We start from the raw sequence: 20,802 nt of genomic DNA, 5'->3' as shown, positions 1-20,802 counted from the left end.
CAAATTTAGTTTTCATTTTTCTTTAAACTCGCGGATACTCAAAACGGACATAAATTCTTGAAGTCCAAGTTAGGTTTTCAGTTGTAGCTTAACACACAATTTGTATTTTATTACTGGGTTTCACATTTGTTCTTCGACCGATATCAGGAATCCTCATCTTTCATTGAAACACTAAAAATCCTCAACTAATGGCAGGACATCAACGAAAATCCCCAACCATTGACGCCACTTTTTTGGTATATTAAAACTATAGTTGAGTCAACAATACCACCCCTAGGCAAAGTGACTGAAATCTTCATAAAACCGTGGTCGGGAGGTGAACCATTACATCGGGTTCAGGGGCACAATCGCACAAAGAATTTTAGTATTCTTGCAATCCCTCATGACTGCCAACCAAGATTCTCACGTTAAGCAAGGGATATAAAGAAAAAGATTAATTACATTGTTTTGTATCTTTTACCTTTTAAATAATATCAAGTTCTTTATACAAGAACTGTTTTGCAAATCCACATGCAAAACACACAAATTTGAGCCCGGTCCTATCACAATTTTACAGTGCAATTAGATTTGGAAAACTAATACTTTCCAGAAATAAATTTTGCAAAGAATAAATAAAACCAACAAGTTGAGCAACACTTGCTCCTGGCCTACACGGCCTGCAGTGGTTCACATCTGACCACCAACGCATCTCAAAAGTAATGTATGCATCTTTGCAAAATTTCAGTGAACATGCAACACACTCATTGTTTCAAAACATGTTCACAATGCACATTCAAACACATAAATGAATGAACATGAAGTCAAACGCATATGTATGCCAATCGATGCTCACAGAACACATTAACATGATCAATTCCATGCATAAACAACCAAACATGCACATGATCATATTTATGCAAACATCAAATAAATTTCATATTCATATGTATGATATGCACAATTGCAAGTTGATCCATCAAAATCGTGCTTATGTATCATTTCAGAAAAGATGCATACATTAAATCTTAAATGTGTACATGACCGAATTCATGTAATCAAAAGACTTTGCAGAAATTTCTACAAATCCAACAATTGGTCTAATCATGTACATGGGTCGGCCTGACCATAAGGAACCATGTGTATCGCATATACAACATGCTTGCTGCATTCGTACATGACTACAAAAACAATAGAATACAACATAAGTCTATGAATATGATTCGACTAACATGAATTGCAGTATCGCATTCGAATGCATAAGCATGCATAACATGTAATCAAAATACATAAGCCTGAAGCCAAAATGAATGTGAACCCGTACTCGGCAAATCTGTTCAAATTTACATACGAATCTTAGCAAATTTGGTCAAATTTACATACAAAACTTAACCATTCTGATCATATTCGCATACTATGAAAGTAGGCAAGTCAAATCAGATTTGCACACAAGCGAAACTCTGCAAGTCTGATGAGATTAGCACACAAATAAAAGTCGACAAACCATAATAGATTTGCATATCATAGGACGGGGCAGATCTTATCAGATTTGTATATCATAACACTGGGCATATCTGATCATATTTGCATATCTATAAAAATCGATAAGTTTGATCAGATTTGCTTATATACAGAAATCGTCAAGTCTAATAAGATTGCACACATCAGAAATCAGCAAGTTTGATCAGATTTACACACACAGAAATCGGCAAGTCTGATCAGGCGGCACACATAAGAAAAATCGACAGATTCTGAAATAAGAATATTTTCAAAAACATGAATAACAAACAAATTTAACACAGCAAAACCTGATCAGCTTTATGCGTGTGAGCTCGATCAACTGAATACCATCAGAAATTAGTTGTATACATATACATATATGTATATATATTCAGCTTGCGCGAGCAAGAAAACTCCACTCCCCTGAATATATATATATATATATATATATATATATATATATATATATATATATATATTGGGATTGCGTGAAAATGAAAACACGTGAAAAATCAATCAATCAATCTCTCTCTCTCTCTCTCTCTCTCTCTCTCTCTATATATATATATATATATATATATAAAATTAACCCATATAGCATGCTCACATCAAATCAAGAAAATTGGCATCTACAAAAATCAAAAACATAGATATTTTCAAGATTTGATATTCTAGGAAAATCGACAATCTCAAGAATTAAACATATATATATGTATATATATAATCATCAATTTATATATGTATATATATTCTTTTGAATCAGATTTCTCTTTTTCATCTAAAACTTATACATAAACTCATATTTATACCTACTTCTCGTAAGAATTTAGAGAGAAGCTTGTACCTTCATCGTAGTGTAGAAAAAGCCCAGAAAATTGATAGATGTATAGAAAACTAAATTTTTCTTCCTTTTCTTATCCTTTTATTTACTCTCTTTTCTTTTCTCTTTTTTTCTCCCTCTCTCCTCACACGATTTTGGGGTTTTCCTTTCTTTTTCCTCTAGCTCACTTTCTCTCAAATTCTCTCTTTCTCTTTGGAACTCTAGTTCTAGAGAGAGGCTCTTAGGTTCCTTTTTTTATATTGTTTTAATGTTTCTAGAATAGGGGGTGACACCCCCTCTAGAATTCCTCTAGTGGGTAGAGTTCTACCTCTACACTATCTTCTAGATTTTTATTTTTTTCATTAATATTTTATCTTCTTTATTTTTTTTTAATTTGAATTAATCTAGAGGGTGTCGGCCCTTCTAGATAAGGCCTTAATTAAGTAGAGTTCTACCTTACGTAGAACTCTACACTACCTTCTAGACATTATCCATTAAATTAATTATTTTATTTATTAATTATTTTATTTATTAATTTATAGAATATTCCAAAGGGTGTCGGACCCTCTGGAAGACCTTTATGGGGTAGCCAGGTAGAACTCTACCGCATCCTCTTTTAATTAAAGGTGATTTTAAAGTTTTAAATTGGCCATGGATGGATTTCAAATCTAGACATGGATCCAAGATCCAAATCCATATAGATCCTACTTGAACCAGATCCTCCTCAATATGAATCTTGGACTGAGACCAGATCCATATTAACTTGGATCAAACAAAGCAGATCCAATCCAGAAAAAATCTAAAAGAAAGGTGGGTCATTTTTGAAAAATGTGATTTTCAGGCCAACCGTAATCCGAATTCGGAAAAACAAGCCGCCAACGCGATCTGTATTCCGAGGCGCATCTAATAATGTACTTACCTGATTTTTGCCTCCGAATTTTGCCTGAATTTCGCTCGATTTTCGCTCAAATTTAAAGGTTAAAAATGAAAATTTTCTCAAATCATAATTAGTTCAACTAGGTCTTGTCAGTGGGCTCTGGACCACGCCCAGACCCAGCTGACGTCACCTATAAAAATAATATATTTTTCCACGATTTTAAATAAATATATAATTTAAAAGTATATTTTTTATTTTAAAAATCATGAAAAAATACACGATATTACATGTTGGACGATAAGACATTGGACTTTTTCAATTAACCAAGAAAGAAGTTTGAAAAAATAGGTGCCTTTTTTATTATCACTCAAAAATTAGGTACATTTCAAAAGTTTTCCTTAACAAAACAGGAAACTTCTTAAAATGCTCTATCTAGGGGGTGGCAAAACCTGACACGACCCGCCAACCCGCCTCTTAGGCGGGTTCGGGTTGGGAAAAAATGAACCCATTTAATAAACGGGTCGACCCGGCCTAACCCGTTTATTAAACGGGTCGGTTCGGGTTGGGGGTATGCCAACCCGGCTGACCCGTTTAATAAACGGGTTAGGCGGGCGGGTCAACCCGCCAACCCGTCTGCCAACCCGACCCGTCAACCCGACCCGCCAACCTGACCCGCGAACCTGAGAACCCGTTTACCCGACCCAACCCATTTACTAAATGGGTTGGCGGGTCGTGTCGGGTTACCCGTTTATTAAACAGGCTGGGTTCGTGTTTGCCACAACCGACCCGTTTAATAAACGGGTCGGGTTCGGGTTGAGGTATGCTGACCCGCCAACCCGACACGATTGCCACCCCTAGCTCTATCAATATCCTCAAATGTCATTGCAATCACCACCTCTACCCATGATTAGGGCATTATGCTGTATTCCGCTTATTCCCACTATAAGACAGTGTTTAAAAACTCATCCTCGGTGACTCAGGTAACTTGTCCGTTCACCAGGTCAAATTATTCAATGACTCGAGAATCAACAAAATTTGTCCTAGCCAGTCGAGTTTTGGCATGACTCAGCCAATTCATATATATATATATATATATATATATATATATATATATATATATATATATCATGTATCTTATGTATACTATATATAAATGATATATTTGCATAATATAATATATAAACACTTTGTATATATAATATGTATATTATCATACATATTATATGTAACATTTAGAATTAGAGCATATATAAATATATTTATACACATTTTACATATTTTATAGAAAATGTAGTTCTCATGACTCGGCTGAGCCACCAAGTTGACCTGGCAAGTCACTTGTCAACCCTTGTCAAGCCGCATAGCAAGTCACTGGATTTGAAAGCAATGCTATAACTTGAAGGATTTACTGGAGAACTTGTCATAACTCATAAGCCAAATGACATTTTGAATTCAAAAAAAAAATCAATGATATTTATTAATTTGTTGCATAGGCAATAAAAGATGCAAACTACCTGACATACAATGTACTAACTGATGAAAAGACATAAAAGCTCAAATATTCAACACGTACATCTTCATCAGGATTATCAACTCCATGTAGTCGAGAAGAATGAAAACGTGGTTTCAGGTCCTGTGCCAAACAAAAATCTGCTTAGTGATATCCAAGTTCAGCATTTGTAAGGATAATACAATATCAAAACAGAATAAAAGAATATGCAACTTGAGTTCAGTGTAAGACATCACAATTACCTGATCCCTGTCTGGGAAAGATTCATCATCCTGCAAATACATGTGAGCTATCAACAACAGGAGGGGAAAAGAAATCCAGTAAACAAAAGTACAGTGTATGGATCAACATGACCACCTCAGCATCATCAAGAGATTCATCATCCTCAGCATAGACCATGTTTGACAGTAAAACCTAAAATTTGAATGATTTAGAGAAAAACTGTCAAAATATTCACCAAATCTTGTGGATATGCTTTTGAGTTCAGGACAATACATTACCGGTATAAGACGTGGTAAGAACTCTCTCAAGTTCTCTGGCTGTGGTTGAAACTCACAGTATGCAGACCTAATGATCAGCAAATAGCACAGAGAATAAAACCAGAAAAGAAAGAAAGTATTAGATTTATCAACTATAACAGAAAAAGTGCCCATAGTTTGAATTTATTTACTGCAATCTTATTATAAATCTTTAAACCATATAATTTTTCCAAAGTTATATCATTATTCTGCCTCAGACTAAAAAAAACTACAGAAAATAAAAAAGCTATTGACAAAGCTGGTGGAAGGAAGGAATACCAAAATTCACAAGCCTCCAGTGAAACTTCATCATCAGTATCCTTGTTGGCTTGCAACATATATTCTATAACATTTCCTAAATGTGGCTGAGAAAAAAAAACACAAAAATTAAATAAAGGGCATGACTCAGCTACAAGGATGACAAAAGCAAGCATAGTTGAGTCAGTAAAATGATCCAGGGTAAAGAAGCAGCACTTAAATTACTATAGCAAATAAAGACAATTACTATGAACAAGTTTAGAACATCAAACTAGCAGTACAATTGCACACATGCATACAATAGAAAGCTACATAACTCAGGGGTAGCAACCAAAATATCATCTGATAATGCCTACCTCCAAGAAAGAAGGACGGATTTCAATAAGTTGAACAAGTGCTGAACACACCTGAGAATTACAACATCAAGGAAATGAATGTTAATCAAAGAAATTCCCATTTAGGCATCACTGTGCAAAAAAGCAATTTTGAATAGGACTTAAAATTAACTGACAAGTGTTTCATCCTTCAGTATCAAGAAAAACTTAAAACGAACATCACTTACAATATCAAAAGACCACAAAATATTGACCACTTTTCAAAGGCATGTTAACAATTGTGAAAATTTGGAGCACAATAAGTGAGAATACATGCATAAGGACAAAAGGAACAACAATTGTTAGCAGAAAACCGACCAACATTAGCAGAAGAAAAACATGATAAATATAACCAAAAGGAACATGCTCCCAATGTTAGTAATTAAAAATAGGCCTAGTCAGCCTAATCACAGGTTCAGCACCAGCCTAAGACACCTAGAATGCCAAGACTATCTTGAGGAATGTAATACTCATATTACTTGAGTGTATGCTACCCTCTATCTTTTGTATATACATTTATTCTAAAGGAGTATTTTGAGGAATGTAATACGCTTGACGAGGATAAGAAGCAATTAGATACCCTTATGGAGGCCAACTGCAAATTGAAGCATTTGGATGGTGAGCTTCTTGATGATTGGACTGTGTATAGCAATGTTGTAAGTATCGTACTATACTGTATGATACGGTACAATACATAGCGTAACTTTGGGACAAACCGATTTGATGCACACTCATATCGTGATACGCATGTGTATCGTATCTATATCGAGTGTATCGTACGATACACCCCTGTATGGACTTGTATTGTACGATATATCTTCAGCGCGCTTTAGAAAAACCGAAAGTTACTTTTTTTACTTTTGAGGTTTTAAGTACCTCTTGAGGGCTGACTCCCTCATTTGTATAGACACCATTAGAGGGGAACCCACACACCCTAGGAGCCATGAGAGCAATTTGGGAGCCGATCCATGCGCAAGAGTGAGGGCTTTCGTGATTTTCTCAAGAGTGCATTTCATTGAGTAGGCGAATGTCGCGGTTGCCGACATTCGTATTGCTAAGATTTAAGTTTGTTGTGTGTGTGCAAATTTGTTGTCGAATATTTGTATGCCTATATTTTTATTTGATGGTTAATTGGTTATGTTTTATTTTTGATCTTATAGAGATGATCATGCATAAAAATACTGCAAAATCATGGATGATGTACCACGACCAGGGCTATCATTGAGATGTTTGTTTTGTGGTGTTATTGTTAGAAGTGGGTTGCATAGATTTAAGCAACATATTGCAGGCCTTTGTCAAAATGTATGTCTATGTGATTATTCATCTATTCTTGCCACTTTTCATGCTGATGTTATTGTTGAACTAGAAGAAGAATTTTGCAAAAATGCAAGGAAGGACTTTCAACCATTGTTTCAGATTTTAAAGATGATGATGATAACCCACTTGCCAAAAATGTTTGAAGATAAAGAGATCATCGTGCAGCAGTTGGATGCAAAACTGAGGAATTATTGTCCTAATGTTTCGCAAATAGGAGTTTAGTTTTAGGATCTTTATACTTTACAACTTTAGAGATGAAGATCGTCATGTAAGACGGTGGTTAAATGTAAAGTTTTTAGTTATCATGAACTCTTAGTAGTTTAGTTATAACTTGACATTTTAGTATGACTTGGATGTGAATTTAATATTGTTAGTTAAGGCTTTAATTGTGTTTAAAATTTAAAATATGTAGTTAGCTTTTATTTACATTGTCAGTTATCAATTGCATGGTTTCTTATTAATTTTAGCTGGAGGAGGAGGAGGAGGAGATGATGATTATTATTATGATTATTGTGGTTTTATATAATATTTGATTTTTGTAATATGAAAGTATGAGTCATGTGGCATGTTCTTAATGCAAGAGTCTTATGTAGATCATAGAGACATGGATGCTTCATATGTGATTTTATGGTGGTATTTTGTGCAATTCATCATTGTTTCATCTGTTGTGATTTTTTTAGAATTTTTTCTGATTTTTCTTGATATTTTAGGAATTTTGTGAATTTTTTTTATTAAAAATTTATGGTATGTTTACGATACAATACAAACTAATTTTCGCCCGACCGACATGGGTAACGATACAATACTTACAACCTTGGTGTATAGGGCCTATAGGCAGCTGGTGAGGAGTTTGATTTACCTAAGCATCTCGAGGTCTGGTATTACATTTGTTGTGCATGTGGTCAGTCAATTCTTGGGTACTCCTAGTGTGAAAATCTCTACAAAAAGAGATTGTGTGTAACACCACAATACAAGAAATACAAAGAGTGCACAAAGGCACAAAGGAAAACACTCACAAGTGCACAAAGGCACGGATACACATGCACAAAAGCATGAAACAAAATGAACTTCAATTCATAAGTTCCCAAGAAGGGCTTTACAAAAGCATTGTTATTGCATATGCACTCACAAAAAAAAGATGAGTTTACAAGGGCCACTAAGGCCTATTTATAATGCAAAAAGAAGCCACAGGGTGCACCCAACGGTCACATTTGTGACTGTTGGAGCTGCACCCAACGGTCACATTTGTGACTGTTGGGGCAGCTCTAACAGCTATATGGAGTTGTCCCTTTCACAACAGTCAAAAAGAAAAAAAGTGTAAAAAGAAAAAGGTGTAAAAGGCAAAAGTAAATAAAAAAAAGAAAAAGTAAAAATGTTAGCCCATTAGGGTGGCTGACACCTATTGAGTAAAAGGACTGAAATACCCCTGATGGGTATTTCAGTTTACAGTTAAAAGAGACATAATATTTTAACACTCCCCATCAAACTTAGGGTGTCACGACCGAAAGTTTGCCAAGAAGGAAGTTAAATCTTGGAAAACACAGCGCCTTGGTGAAGAAGTCTGCCAGTTGATATTTTGATGTAACATAAGGAAGGTCAATGGTTTTTCTTAAATATTCTTCACGAACATAGTGACAGTCCATCTCGATATGCTTTGTGCGCTCATGAAATGTGTGATTTTTGGCAATATAGATTGCACTTTTATTATCACAACATAATTTTGTGGGCCCTTGAACTTGAATATTCATATCTTCCAACAAGTTGCGAATCCAAACAATTTCCATGGTAGTAGATGCCATGGCTCTATACTCGGCTTCGGTGGATGAAAGCGATACTTTTTGCTGCTTCTTGCATCTCCAAGAGATTAATGATTCACCTAAAAAAATACAGAAACCAGTGGTGGAGTGACGGTTATTTGTGTCACCTCCCCAATCAGAGTCAGTATAAGCAATTAAACTTAATTCAGACGTAGAAGATAGAAATACTCCCTTGTTTATTGTACCCTTTATGTATCTGATGATGCGAAGGATGGCGCTCATATAGACTGTAGTAGGTGCATGTTGAAATTGACTAGCAATATGTATTGCATGAGAAATATCAAGCCTGGTAATGCTGAGATACGTTAGGGATCCAACCAGTTGCCGGTAAGGTGTGGGATTTTTTAGGAGAATCTCATCATCAATCTTGATATTTGAACCTACTATTTCAAGAGTTTCGCAGACCTTGTCATCTGTGATTCCTGATCTATCAAGAATCTCACAAGCAAGTTTAGTTTGAGACAAAAAATAGCCTCTATGAGAATAAGCAACCTCAATTCCCAAAAAATATGTCAGAAATCCTAAGTCTGACATTTGAAATCTTGAAGTCAAAATAGATTTAATGCTCTTGATTCCTTTGATATCATCACCTGTTATTAACATATAACAATAATATAACAATCCCTGCATCTGATTTCTTAACAAACAATGCAGTGTCAGTATAGCATGAAGTGAAACCATTTTCAGTCATTACATTGTTAAACCTATCGTGCCAAGCCTTGGGTGCTTGTTTCAGTCCATAAAGAGTTTTACGAAGACGAAGAACTTTATTTTTAGGGATTTCCATACCAGGTAGAGCATCCATGTAAACTTTTTCATTAAGATCTCCATTTAAAAAGGCATTTTTAACATCCATTTGGTAAATATTCCATTTTTGAATTGAAGCAATGGTGATAAGACATCTGACAGTAACCATACGAGCTAATGGAGCAAATGTCTCTTCATAGTCAATCTCATATTCTTGACTGTACCCTTTAGCTACAAGACGAGCCTTATACCTTTCAAGAGAACCATCACTCTTAGTCTTGACCTTGAACACCCATCGACATCCTATAGTTTTCTTGCCATTGGGAAGAGATTGAAATTCCCAAGTGTTAGCTTTCTTAAGAGCTTTGAGTTCACTCTCCATGGCTTCTCTCCATTCAGTACATTGTTTGGCTTCTCCAAAATTTTTTGGTTCAAAATAAGAGTGAATGGTACTCAAACAAGCTCGATATTTAGGAGAGAAAGAATCAAAAGATACGAATCTAGAGGGAGTCCTTCTAGTTCTTCCAGTTCTCCTAGGATGAGAATCATGAGTGGAAATAGTCTCACTAGGTTCACTATATAGTTCATTAGCACTCCTAAAGGTGCTTCTATCTCTATGAGAATAAGTGATGGGTTCTCTAGATACATTTTCTTCTTGAGGGGTAGAAGGGTTAGAGTTATTGTTGATCACAACCATTTCATTTTCACTATTATATGTTGATTCATCATCACTATAGATATCATCATCCTTAGATAAAAGGTCAAAAAGAAAGGAGTAATCGGCATTTTCTAAATGAGATTCATTTTTTTCAAAACCACTATCATTTCCAAAAAAGTTACATTCCTTGAAACATATAATTTATCATTCTTAGAGTCATAACATCGAAATCCTTTTTGAGTTTCCGAATAGCCAAGGAAAGCACAAGGAATGGCTTTTGGTGAGAGTTTATCATTTTTATCGGTAAGAACAAAGCACTTACAACCAAAAACTCTCAACCTATTATAATCGGGTACTTTTTCATATAGAATCTCAAAGGGAGAAATTTTATCTAAATTTTTGGATGGAAGTCGGTTGATAAGATAGACGGAAGCAAGAGTCGCTTAGGCCCAAAAAATTTTAGGAATATTTTGGGAAATGAGAAGAATTCTAGTGGTTTCAATGATATGCCTATGCTTTCTTTCGGCCAAACCATTTTGTTGTGGGGTCTTAGGACACGATCTTTGATGGACAATGCCACAATCCTCAAGATATTTCTTAAACACATTAGAGAGATATTCACCTCCGGAATCGGTCCTAAATATCTTTAAATTACTATTAAATTGATTTTTTATCATCATATGATATGTTTTAAAACATGAAAAAACTCCATGCTTATGTTTGAGAAAATATATCCAACAATATCGTGAAAAATCATCCACAAAAATCACATAGTAAGCAAAACCACCTTTGGATATAACAGGTGTCGGTCCCCAAACATTTGAGTAATTAATTTCAAAAGGTTTAGTACTAAACATAGTTCTTGGTTCAAAAGGTATACTTCTCATTTTTCCAAGAATACAATCATTACAAAAGAAGGTATTTTTACAAAGATCTTTAACAAAATGTAGATAGGATAACTTGGTAATGTTGGGATGACCAAGTCGCTTGTGCCAAACATTTATGCCTTTATGTTGGGCCACATTACAAAAGGTGTTTTTAGGAATTTGAAGAAAGTCCAAATAGTACAAGTCTCATTTCCTAGAGCCTTCCCCAATCAATCTCCTGGACCGGTGATCCTGTATTAAACATTTATTAGATGAGAATTGAATGTTACACCCAAGGTCCGTGAGTTGAGAAACGGAAAGCAAGTTTAAATTTAATTTTGGTATAAGTCTAATTTTTGAAATAAAGAAGTTTTGGGTTTTAAAATTTCCAATTCCTTTAATTTCGAGAGAAGTACCATCCGTGGTCGAAACAAAAGAAGGTGACACATTTTTAGAATACTCGGAAAGAGATGAAATGTTTGGGGTCATATGAAAGGATGCACCCGAATCTAAGAGCCAAGAAGTTTTACCTGGAGGAGAAGAGGTGGATACGGCGGCACCAGAAATAGCTCCTTATAGAAGATGTTGAAGAGCCTCCACAATTTGATTGAGAGATAGAGCTTCTTTTGAAGATTCCTCTTTGGATGGTTGAGATGTAGTTGTCATTGCTAGAAGTTTCTTCCATTTTGGGCAAACCGGTTTGATATGACCTGATTCTTTGCAAAAGTGACACGAGATTTTTTCTATAATCTCTTCTTCCTCCTTGATTACCTTGATTTTGATTCTTAGAATGAGGAGGTCTATATGTTCTTAAATTGTTACCGGGTCTAGAAACGGCATTAACACCAGCACATTCTTCTTGATTTGTGGACATTGCAAGCACACTAGGATTTTGCTTGCTAATGCCCATACGGGTTTTCTCTCCACTTAATTTAGTTAAGACATCTTCAAGAGAGGGAGAGGTAAAAGAGGATAGGAGAGAAGATCTTATTTGCTCAAACTCGGGCCTTAGCCCATTCAAAAAAATTAAAGAATCGGTCTTCTTCTAATTGCTTATGACGAAGCTCTATGGCTTCTCCACTCCACTTGGGTTCAAGCATGGCAAGCTCATCCCAAATTGAAGAGAGTTCCGCAAAATACTCTCTTATAGACATATCACCTTGAACAAGAGTTAACGCTCTCTTTTGAAGATAATACTTATGGGACAAGTCCCTAGAAGTATACATCTTCTCAAGATACTCCCACGCTTGAGAAGCCTTTTTAAACTTTATAATGTTGGCATTAATCATTGTCTCAACGAAAGAGAAAATCCAAGACAAGATCTTGAAATTCTTCATTTCCCATTCTTCATGTTTCCTACTATATTCCTCAAGAGCATTAGTTCTTTCATCTCCCGCAAGGATTTTGATTTCTCCTTCTTTAACCAAAGTAATTTTAGGCTCTGGTTCCGGAATCAAGCCTTGAATGTAACCCCAAAGCCCTTTCTCTTTGATGTGAGCTTCTATATTTCCGGCCCACACGTGATAATTTGAGCCATTTAGCTTGAAACCAAGAGAAAAACGGGAGTCTTTCTCACCCATTAGAGAAGAAAGAAAAGAATACGTACCACAATAAGATTTTAAATCTTTCTTGTTGTAGTAATCTTCTAAAATATTGAATGAAGAAGAGTCTCCACTCTAATCACCAAAAAGTTGAAGGCACATTTTCCAAGGCACTTGATATTGAGAAGAATCACACCAATTTCTTTCTCCAAACAACCTTGCTCTGATACCATGTGAAAATCTCTACAAAAAGAAATTGTGTGTAACACCACAATACAAGAAATGCAAAGAGTGCACAAAGGCACAAAGGAGAACACTCACAAGTGCACAAAGGCACGGATACACATGCATAAAAGCATGAAACAAAATGAACTTCAATTCATAAGTTCCCAAGAGGGGCTTTACAAAAGCATTGTTATTGCATATGCACTCACAAAAAAGGATGAGTTTACAAGGGCCACTAAGGCCTATTTATAATGCAAAAAGAAGCCACAGGGTGCAGCCCAATATGACTGTTGGAGCTGCACCCAACGGTCACATTTGTGACTGTTGGGGCAGCTCCAACTGCTATATGGAGCTGTCCCTTTCACAAAAGTCAAAAAGAAAAAAAGTGTAAAAAGAAAAAGGTGTAAAAGGCAAAAGTAAATAAAAAAAGAAAAAGTGAAAATGTTAGCCCATTAGGGTGGCTGACACCTATTGAGTAAAAGGACTGAAATACCCCTGATGGGTATTTCAGTTTACAGTTAAAAGAGACATAATATTTTAACACCTAGATCCTCAAACTTGGTAGTGATTATGAGGAGTAATAGATATATTAAGAGCACAAATTCGTGGGACAGTGGACAGCAAAATAAACCTCCACATTTAAGGGTTTTTACCTTTTTTATTAAGTATGCAGTGCCCACACTACAGAGTGCACCTGCACCATAGCATGGTTTGTGGCTTGAGAATATGTAGTTTTGCACAATTTTTATTGTCTTTGTATGCATACTACATGCTGCTATATTATATCTTGCAATTTATTTTCTAATTCAAATTGACATGGTAAAATATGGGAGATGCATCAGAGATCGGAAAATCAAAGGATAGATATCCTGGTTGGGACCATGGAGAGATCATTGACAAACAAAAGAAGAGAACTAGGTGTTCCTATTATGGAAAGGAGATGTCTGGTGGCATAAATAGATTAAAACAACACCTTACGCATGTGAAAGGAGAGGGTTTTCCATGTGCAAAAGCCCCAAAGGAAATTAAATAAGCAATGTATGAAAATCTTTCAGGATACAAATCTGCAAAATCAGACATGAACAAAAGGATGCAAGAAATGGCTTCATTTGATTTGGATGATAGTGAAGATGACAACATAAATGTGATGAATGCCTCTAGATTGAAAAAGGCAAAATTTGTTGTAGAAACTCCAACACCAAGAGCACCAAGACCTGATTCAATCACAAAAGAGAATAGGAAGAACGGTTTAAAGATTAGAGGATCGTTTGACAAGGCTGTAGTGAACAAAATGCAGAAGTCTACCCCTCTCAAACAATTAAACCTGAAAACTGCAATGGATAAAAATGTGCACAGCAATTTCAAGGCTTTTTATCATGCTGCAATCCCATTCAATGCAGCCAGTTCTTTCTATTTTCATAAGATGTTAGGAGTTGTGGGTGAAGTTGTACCTAGTTTGAAACCTCCAAGTATAAAGGAAATTACACGAAGGTTTTTGAATGATGAAATCAAAAAGATTGAAAGATCCTTAAAACAGTTTAAATAGTCATGGAGCTTAACTGATTGCACAATTGTGGCTGTCGGTTGGAAGGATAATAAGAGCAAAACATTGATCAACTTCTTGGTTTATTGCACAAAAGGAGTATATTTTGTTAAATTGGTTAATGCATCTGATATTGTTAAAGATGCAAACAATCTATTTAAGATGTTAGAGCAGGTGGTGCATTTTTCAATTTTCAGTTTACTCTTTCCTGTTCCAATTAAATATATGGCACAATAATTGTTATCTTTTAATCTTTTTCTAAATTTTACTTTTATGTTAATGTTTTCATTTTTCAACTTCTGTGTTTCTTATTTTTAGGGTGATAATGCTGCAAATTTTGCTGCTGCTGGAAGAATGTTGGAAAAGGATTACAATTTATTTTGGACTCCTTGCACCGCCCATTGCTCGGATCTCATCATTGAAGATATTGGAAAGATGAAAAGGGTGAAGAATTGCATAGAAAACGCAATCAGTAACAAAAAATTTATACAACCACACATTGTTGCTACACATAATGAGGGAACATTTTACCAACAAAGGGGAGATTTGAAGACCCGTAGAAACAAGGTTTGCAACAAATTTTATTTTACTTCAAAGCTTACTTGAACATAAAGCTGCCTTGAGAAGGATGGTTGTATCTAATCAATGGATTAATTCTCAATTCTCAAAACTTGAAGGAAAGGCAGTTGAAGACATCATCATGAATACAAGCTTTTGAGATACAACAGCTAGCCTAGTAAAAACTATAGAACATCTATTTCAAGTCTTGTGTTTGGTGGATAGTGATGATCAACCAAAAAATGGGGTATATATATGAGGCAATGGATAGGGCTAAAATGAAAATTAGAGATATTTATGGTGGAGATGAAATGAGATATGAATGATTGACAAAAGATGGGAGGACCAACTCCACCACCCTCTTCATGTTGCAGGATATTTTTAAATCCAACATTTCAATATTCACCTGAATTCTCAAAGGTAAAAAACTAAAAATAAAAATCCATCAAGTTATTAAACAAATGTTTTTTATTAGTATTTCATTATTTCTATTAATATGTTGTTGATGGTATGATGACTTGATGTTTTTCTCAGCATCCTGAGATTCAGCGTGGCTTGAAGCAATGCATCTTGCACTTAGAGTCTGATCAAAAGAAAGAAGTGGCTGCAACCCTTCAGGTACTTTTTTGGTTTTTTATATAACTTAAAAGTATATATTATATTGTAACATGCAGATATATTCAATTATTCATAAAACATGAATCTGAAAATTATTTATAAATTTAATAATTTTTTTTAGATCAAAGATTTTACATGTGCTACCTCAGATTTTGGTCAACCTTTGGCAGTGAAGACTAGAAACGAAGAACCACCAGGTGCATAGATATTTTGTCTGTAATTTTATATTGATATTAATTTTTCAATTTCTACCAAGTATGTAAGATTATAACGACCATTGTTAACTATTGTTTCATAAAAGTATAAATTTATAATTAATTATTCATTTTTTTCAGCAATATGGTGTGCAGAACATGGGGGATGTACTCCGGAATTGCAAAAAATTGCAATAGGCATCCTTAGCCAAACTAGTTCCTCCAAATGGATGAGCGCAATTGGAGCACATTTGACCAAGTGCATAAAAAGGGGCACAATAGGTTGCAGCAAAAACGATTGAATGATCTAGTTTATGTTCATTACAACTTGAGACTGAGGGAGAAGCAAGTATTGAGTGTTGGAAACTCCAAACATGTGTCACTGGACAATATTTCTTAGACAATCCAATTGATTCTTGGATCACACAAGATGCGGAAAATGGGGTGGCTGGTGAAGTGTATGTTATTTGCTTATTTTATCAATTTAAGGATTTAACTCTACTATATTAATAATTTAATATGTTACCCTTTTGTTAGTTTATAATGAACATTTGAGTATGACTAACTTTGAAAATTGACATATTTCTTATGATTTCCTTCTTTTACAAATGTAGGATGGTGCTTAACAAGAGAATATATGGACATGGAATTGGTATGGTGTGAAGAAGAAAATGAAGATGTTGCCACATCAGCACAAGTGCATGCTATTAATGACAATGAGAATGAGGGCTCAGTTGAGATGATGGATTTGATGTCTAGTGGAGTTGATGGAGAAGATGATGATTTGTACTCCTAAGTCCAGACATAGCTCCTTTTTTGAGACTTTGAGTCTTTTGTTGAGCCTGTTGCCACTCGTTAAGCTTGCTTAAGTAAACTTTAACTTATGTCAAATGTTTGACTGGAAATGTCTTATGAGGTCATGGTCAATATTTATAAGACCTTATCATCCATGCATCTAGACTCTAGAGAAGAAGTGTACAATGTAGTGGTATTGTATTTTCATATTTAAAAAATAAATGGTTAATTCAAATACATATAAATAAAACAGACTTAGTTGTGTTCTATCATTCCATTGAGTTTAATTGTGCTTTTGAAAAGTTATCTTAATTCTGATTACAATTATTCAAGATCAATTTGATTTTTTTTTCACTCTTAAATATGCAATGCTCAATTATATTTTATGAATTTCCTGATAAACTGATTGGTTCATCTCTTGCCAGTCATTGTCAAACTGGTCCATGCTAACCCTTCTCATCCTTAAATTATTTTTACTTCCCTATTCTCCCTTATTCTTTCTTAATATTAGCACTTATGACACTATCATCTTTGGAAATCAATTGCTTGAACCTACCTGTTAAATTCAATAGTCACATTAAATTACAAATGACAGGTGATTTTGCATCTTTTACAAGTTTAGATTAATCCATTGACTTCCATAATGTTGTACCTAGAGGACAATGGACAAAAAAGTTTAGGAGTGCCTTTCCTCCTTATCAATCCATCCATCTAGCATTACGGAGCACCCATATTTAGCCCAATGGTGCTTGTACTTTCTTAAAATCTTTTTTTTTTGTTCTGACTACCTCCGGTAATAATAGTTCTTTAAGTTCATGGCACATGACACCTTCAATCGAAGGCAAAACTGCCTTTTTGCCTCAATGGTGGGAAATCTTGCAGCATTAGCTTGGTAGAATCACTTGATGATGTACTCACATGCTATTTTCTGTTATTTCTTCTTGTATAGATTTTCTATGGTAGTTTACTTTGTCCAATGCTCCCTGATTATTGCTTTCTTTCTCCAAGTCAATGCAAAAAATGCATATCTATTGGTCCTTTGAGTTGTGGAGGTCATAACTGAAAATCACTAGCCACATCTAATTCCAATTTGGCTCTTCACTTGAAAGCATGTTATTAGATCTTCCCTTGTATATCATAGTTCTTTCATTCTTCTTATCCTTCTTCTTCCTTGAACTTGCATATATTTTAAAATTTTATTTTTTGATTTCTCATGATTTTCTGACATGCTCTAATATTGCCCCCTATGCCATTTAGATGCTGCATAATTTTGTATATATGTGCAAAAAAGTGTCCCTAAAAAAAGACCGTATGTCATCTGGTAAAATCATTCTTTTTTGTGCAAAACAGCCAATTTCACATTGGATCTTTTGATTTCCTCTTCAAAACCATGATATATGAGTACCAGCTGGCAAACTGTTTGGTTAACCATTACCACTTGCAGAAGAAGAAGACTCCATTTATTATTCTATTTAAAAGAAAATTTTAAAACTTAATGAGAGCCATAGAAGGTCAAAGAATCAAATATATATAACATGTACATATGTATAACATGTACATATGTATGATCTAAAGAATCAATTATACATAAATATGTAGAGTAGGTGGTAGCTAAGCCGCCTACCACTTTTCTGGCCTACCAGGCTTTTAAAGGGTTTTCTTCCAATTTTTTTCTTAAATCTGACCGTACAGATGTGTTTTACATGCTTAATTTTATAGGAATAGACTCTTGGATTGTCTCCAACACACAGGTAGGTTTTTATAAGATTTAAAAATTGACAGTCTAAAATTTTCATAAATGTTCAAGGCTTAAAGGATCATGTTTTTTAATCAAAAAACATGATCCAAGTGTCTTTTCCTAGAAAAGAGACCATACCGAACACATCTGCATGGTCAGATTTGCGAAAAACAACCCGAAAACACCCGTTCGCTCGTGGTAGGTGAGAAAAGTTGTAGACAGCTATCACTTTTCCTATATAATATATAAAACAAAAAAAAGTACAAGTATCATTGGGCTAAATATGGGTGCTCCATAATGCTAAATGGATGGATTGATAAGGAGGAATGACACTCATAAGTTTTTTTGTCCATTGTCCTCTAGGTACAACGTTCTGGAAGTCAATGGATTAATCTAAACTTGTAAAAGATGCAGAATCACCTGTCATCTGTAATTTAATGTGACTATTGAATTTAACAAGTAGGTTCTAGCAATTTATTTCCAAAAGGATAGTGTCATAAGTGCTAATATTAAGAAAGAATAAGGGAGATTAGAGATGACAAGGCAGAGACACGATAACTGACTCATCTAAAACCAATAAAAAGTAAAAACAATTTAAGGATGAGAAGGGTTAGCATGGTCAAGTTTGACAGTGATTGCCAAGAGATAAACCAATCAGTTTATCAGGAAATTCATGGAATATAATTGAGCATATGCATATTTAAGAGTGAAAAAAAAAACAATTTGGCCTTGAATAATTGTAATCAGAATTAAGATAACTTTTCAAAAGCACAATTAAATTCAATGGAATGAAAGAACGCAAGTTTGTTGTATTTATATGTATTTACATTAACCATTTATTTTTTAAATATGAAAATATAATACCACTACATTGTACACTTCTTCTCTAGAGTCTAGACGCATGGGAGGATAAGGTCGCATAAATATTCTCACCCTGACCTCATAAGACATTTTCAGTCAAACATTTGACATAAGTTAAAGTTTACTTAAGCAAGCTTGACGAGTGGCAACAGGCTTGGGGTGAAGGTGCTGACCCCTTCACAGGTTTGACTCCCATCGGGGGTGCAGGTGCCTTGAACTGGCAGACTCTGTAAGGGCTTGGGTGTTATTGACCCCACCCAGGGTTTACCTCGCAGGGGAGTAGGCCCATTAACCGGTCCAGTTCTGGGTGAGGATTCCTCGTCATCAAAAAATAAAAACTTAAGCAAGCTTGACAAATCTTCATTTTTGCCCATTTCAATACATATCATGAAATACTTCTTGCAAGAATGTCACTGACTATTATACCACAAACATTTTGCTAGATTTAGGTCATTGAACTAGAAGATCAAAAGTCTCCAATTAAAATCATCATATGTTCATCCTTTTATTTCCAACATTTACATCCCAATAGATATTAGTGAAAGGAATCTCATATGTCCATATGCACAACAGGAAGACAAGAAGAAGCAGAAAAGGAACATAGCCCAGTTAAACCCATGTATACATTTCAGGGTTCTTTGTATCTTGTTATTTTGTGTTATTGATCCATCTTCTTAGATTCGAAATGCCTCACTCTTGAATTTGTACTTCAACATTTTTTTCCATTCCATATGTTGCTACCTCTGATTACTATCAGATGACACGGAAGTTGTCTATCATTGACAAACAAAAGGTCTCTCAGATTGGTATAGCTGCTATTACATGTAAGAAAACACTACTTATAGAGGCAATTATTTGAAACGCAGAAAGCTCAGGTATTTCTTTTATGCCTTATGGAATACTAATGTCATGGATGAACTCAAGCCCAGCCCATTCCCAAGTCCCAGAGAAACTCCCCAAAAATTCAAGTAGGAAATTAGGAATGAGGCCTTTTTGTGACATGAAAACTATAAAAACACGAGTATGATGCAGAAACATTGACAAATTTAAGTAGAATATGTATTTCAATTTAAATAAGAAAAAGAAAGCCAAAAAGCTGACAACAATGACAAGAAACAGCAACCATACCAGTTTTCGAACATCTGCAGAAGGATCATGAGCAAGAAGAAACAAGCCTTGGAGGTACTGATCCATTGATATAAGTAATGCCTGAAACAGAATAAAATATCACACCAAGCATTGAATCATAAGTAGCACATCGAAGTGTGTGACTTCGCATACATGCACACACGCGTGATTCACGCACACACAGAAACTGAGAAAAGGATTCAGCACATTCTTACAGCAGGCAAGACCACAATAAATTGATTTACTGAGCCTACAGCAAGCTTTCTTAGTGGAGCATGAGGTGACTGGAACAACTGCACAGAGAAAACTGAGTAGATAATGTCTTGTTTTTTCCAAATCCAGATCAGAAGTTCACAGTGAAAT

General features: G+C 35.0%; 1 protein-coding gene across 2 annotated transcripts in view; it reads right to left on the bottom strand.

Annotated features, from left to right (window-relative positions):
• LOC149847133 (transportin-1-like) overlaps window positions 1–20,802 on the bottom strand; it is a 101,537-nt gene that overhangs the window by 77,352 nt on the left and 3,383 nt on the right. Inside the window, exons 4-11 of one of the 2 annotated variants that reach the window (XM_089996841.1) lie at window positions 20,655–20,732; window positions 20,440–20,520; window positions 5,816–5,866; window positions 5,481–5,566; window positions 5,184–5,250; window positions 5,041–5,097; window positions 4,926–4,955; window positions 4,747–4,806 (exon numbers count right to left, since the gene is read on the bottom strand). In XM_089996841.1, coding sequence (XP_089852967.1) covers window positions 4,747–4,806; window positions 4,926–4,955; window positions 5,041–5,097; window positions 5,184–5,250; window positions 5,481–5,566; window positions 5,816–5,866; window positions 20,440–20,520; window positions 20,655–20,732 — 510 coding nt within the window. The remainder of the gene's footprint in view (window positions 1–4,746; window positions 4,807–4,925; window positions 4,956–5,040; window positions 5,098–5,183; window positions 5,251–5,480; window positions 5,567–5,815; window positions 5,867–20,439; window positions 20,521–20,654; window positions 20,733–20,802) is intronic. The other variant, XM_089996840.1, reaches the window with a different exon arrangement.

Source organism: Nuphar pumila, chromosome 2 (assembly GCF_984573655.1).
Source record: "Nuphar pumila chromosome 2, dmNupPumi1.hap1.1, whole genome shotgun sequence".
Taxonomy (NCBI): domain Eukaryota; kingdom Viridiplantae; phylum Streptophyta; class Magnoliopsida; order Nymphaeales; family Nymphaeaceae; genus Nuphar; species Nuphar pumila.
Note: the sequence above shows the minus strand (reverse complement) of the source record. Positions and strands in the feature narration are given on the sequence as shown.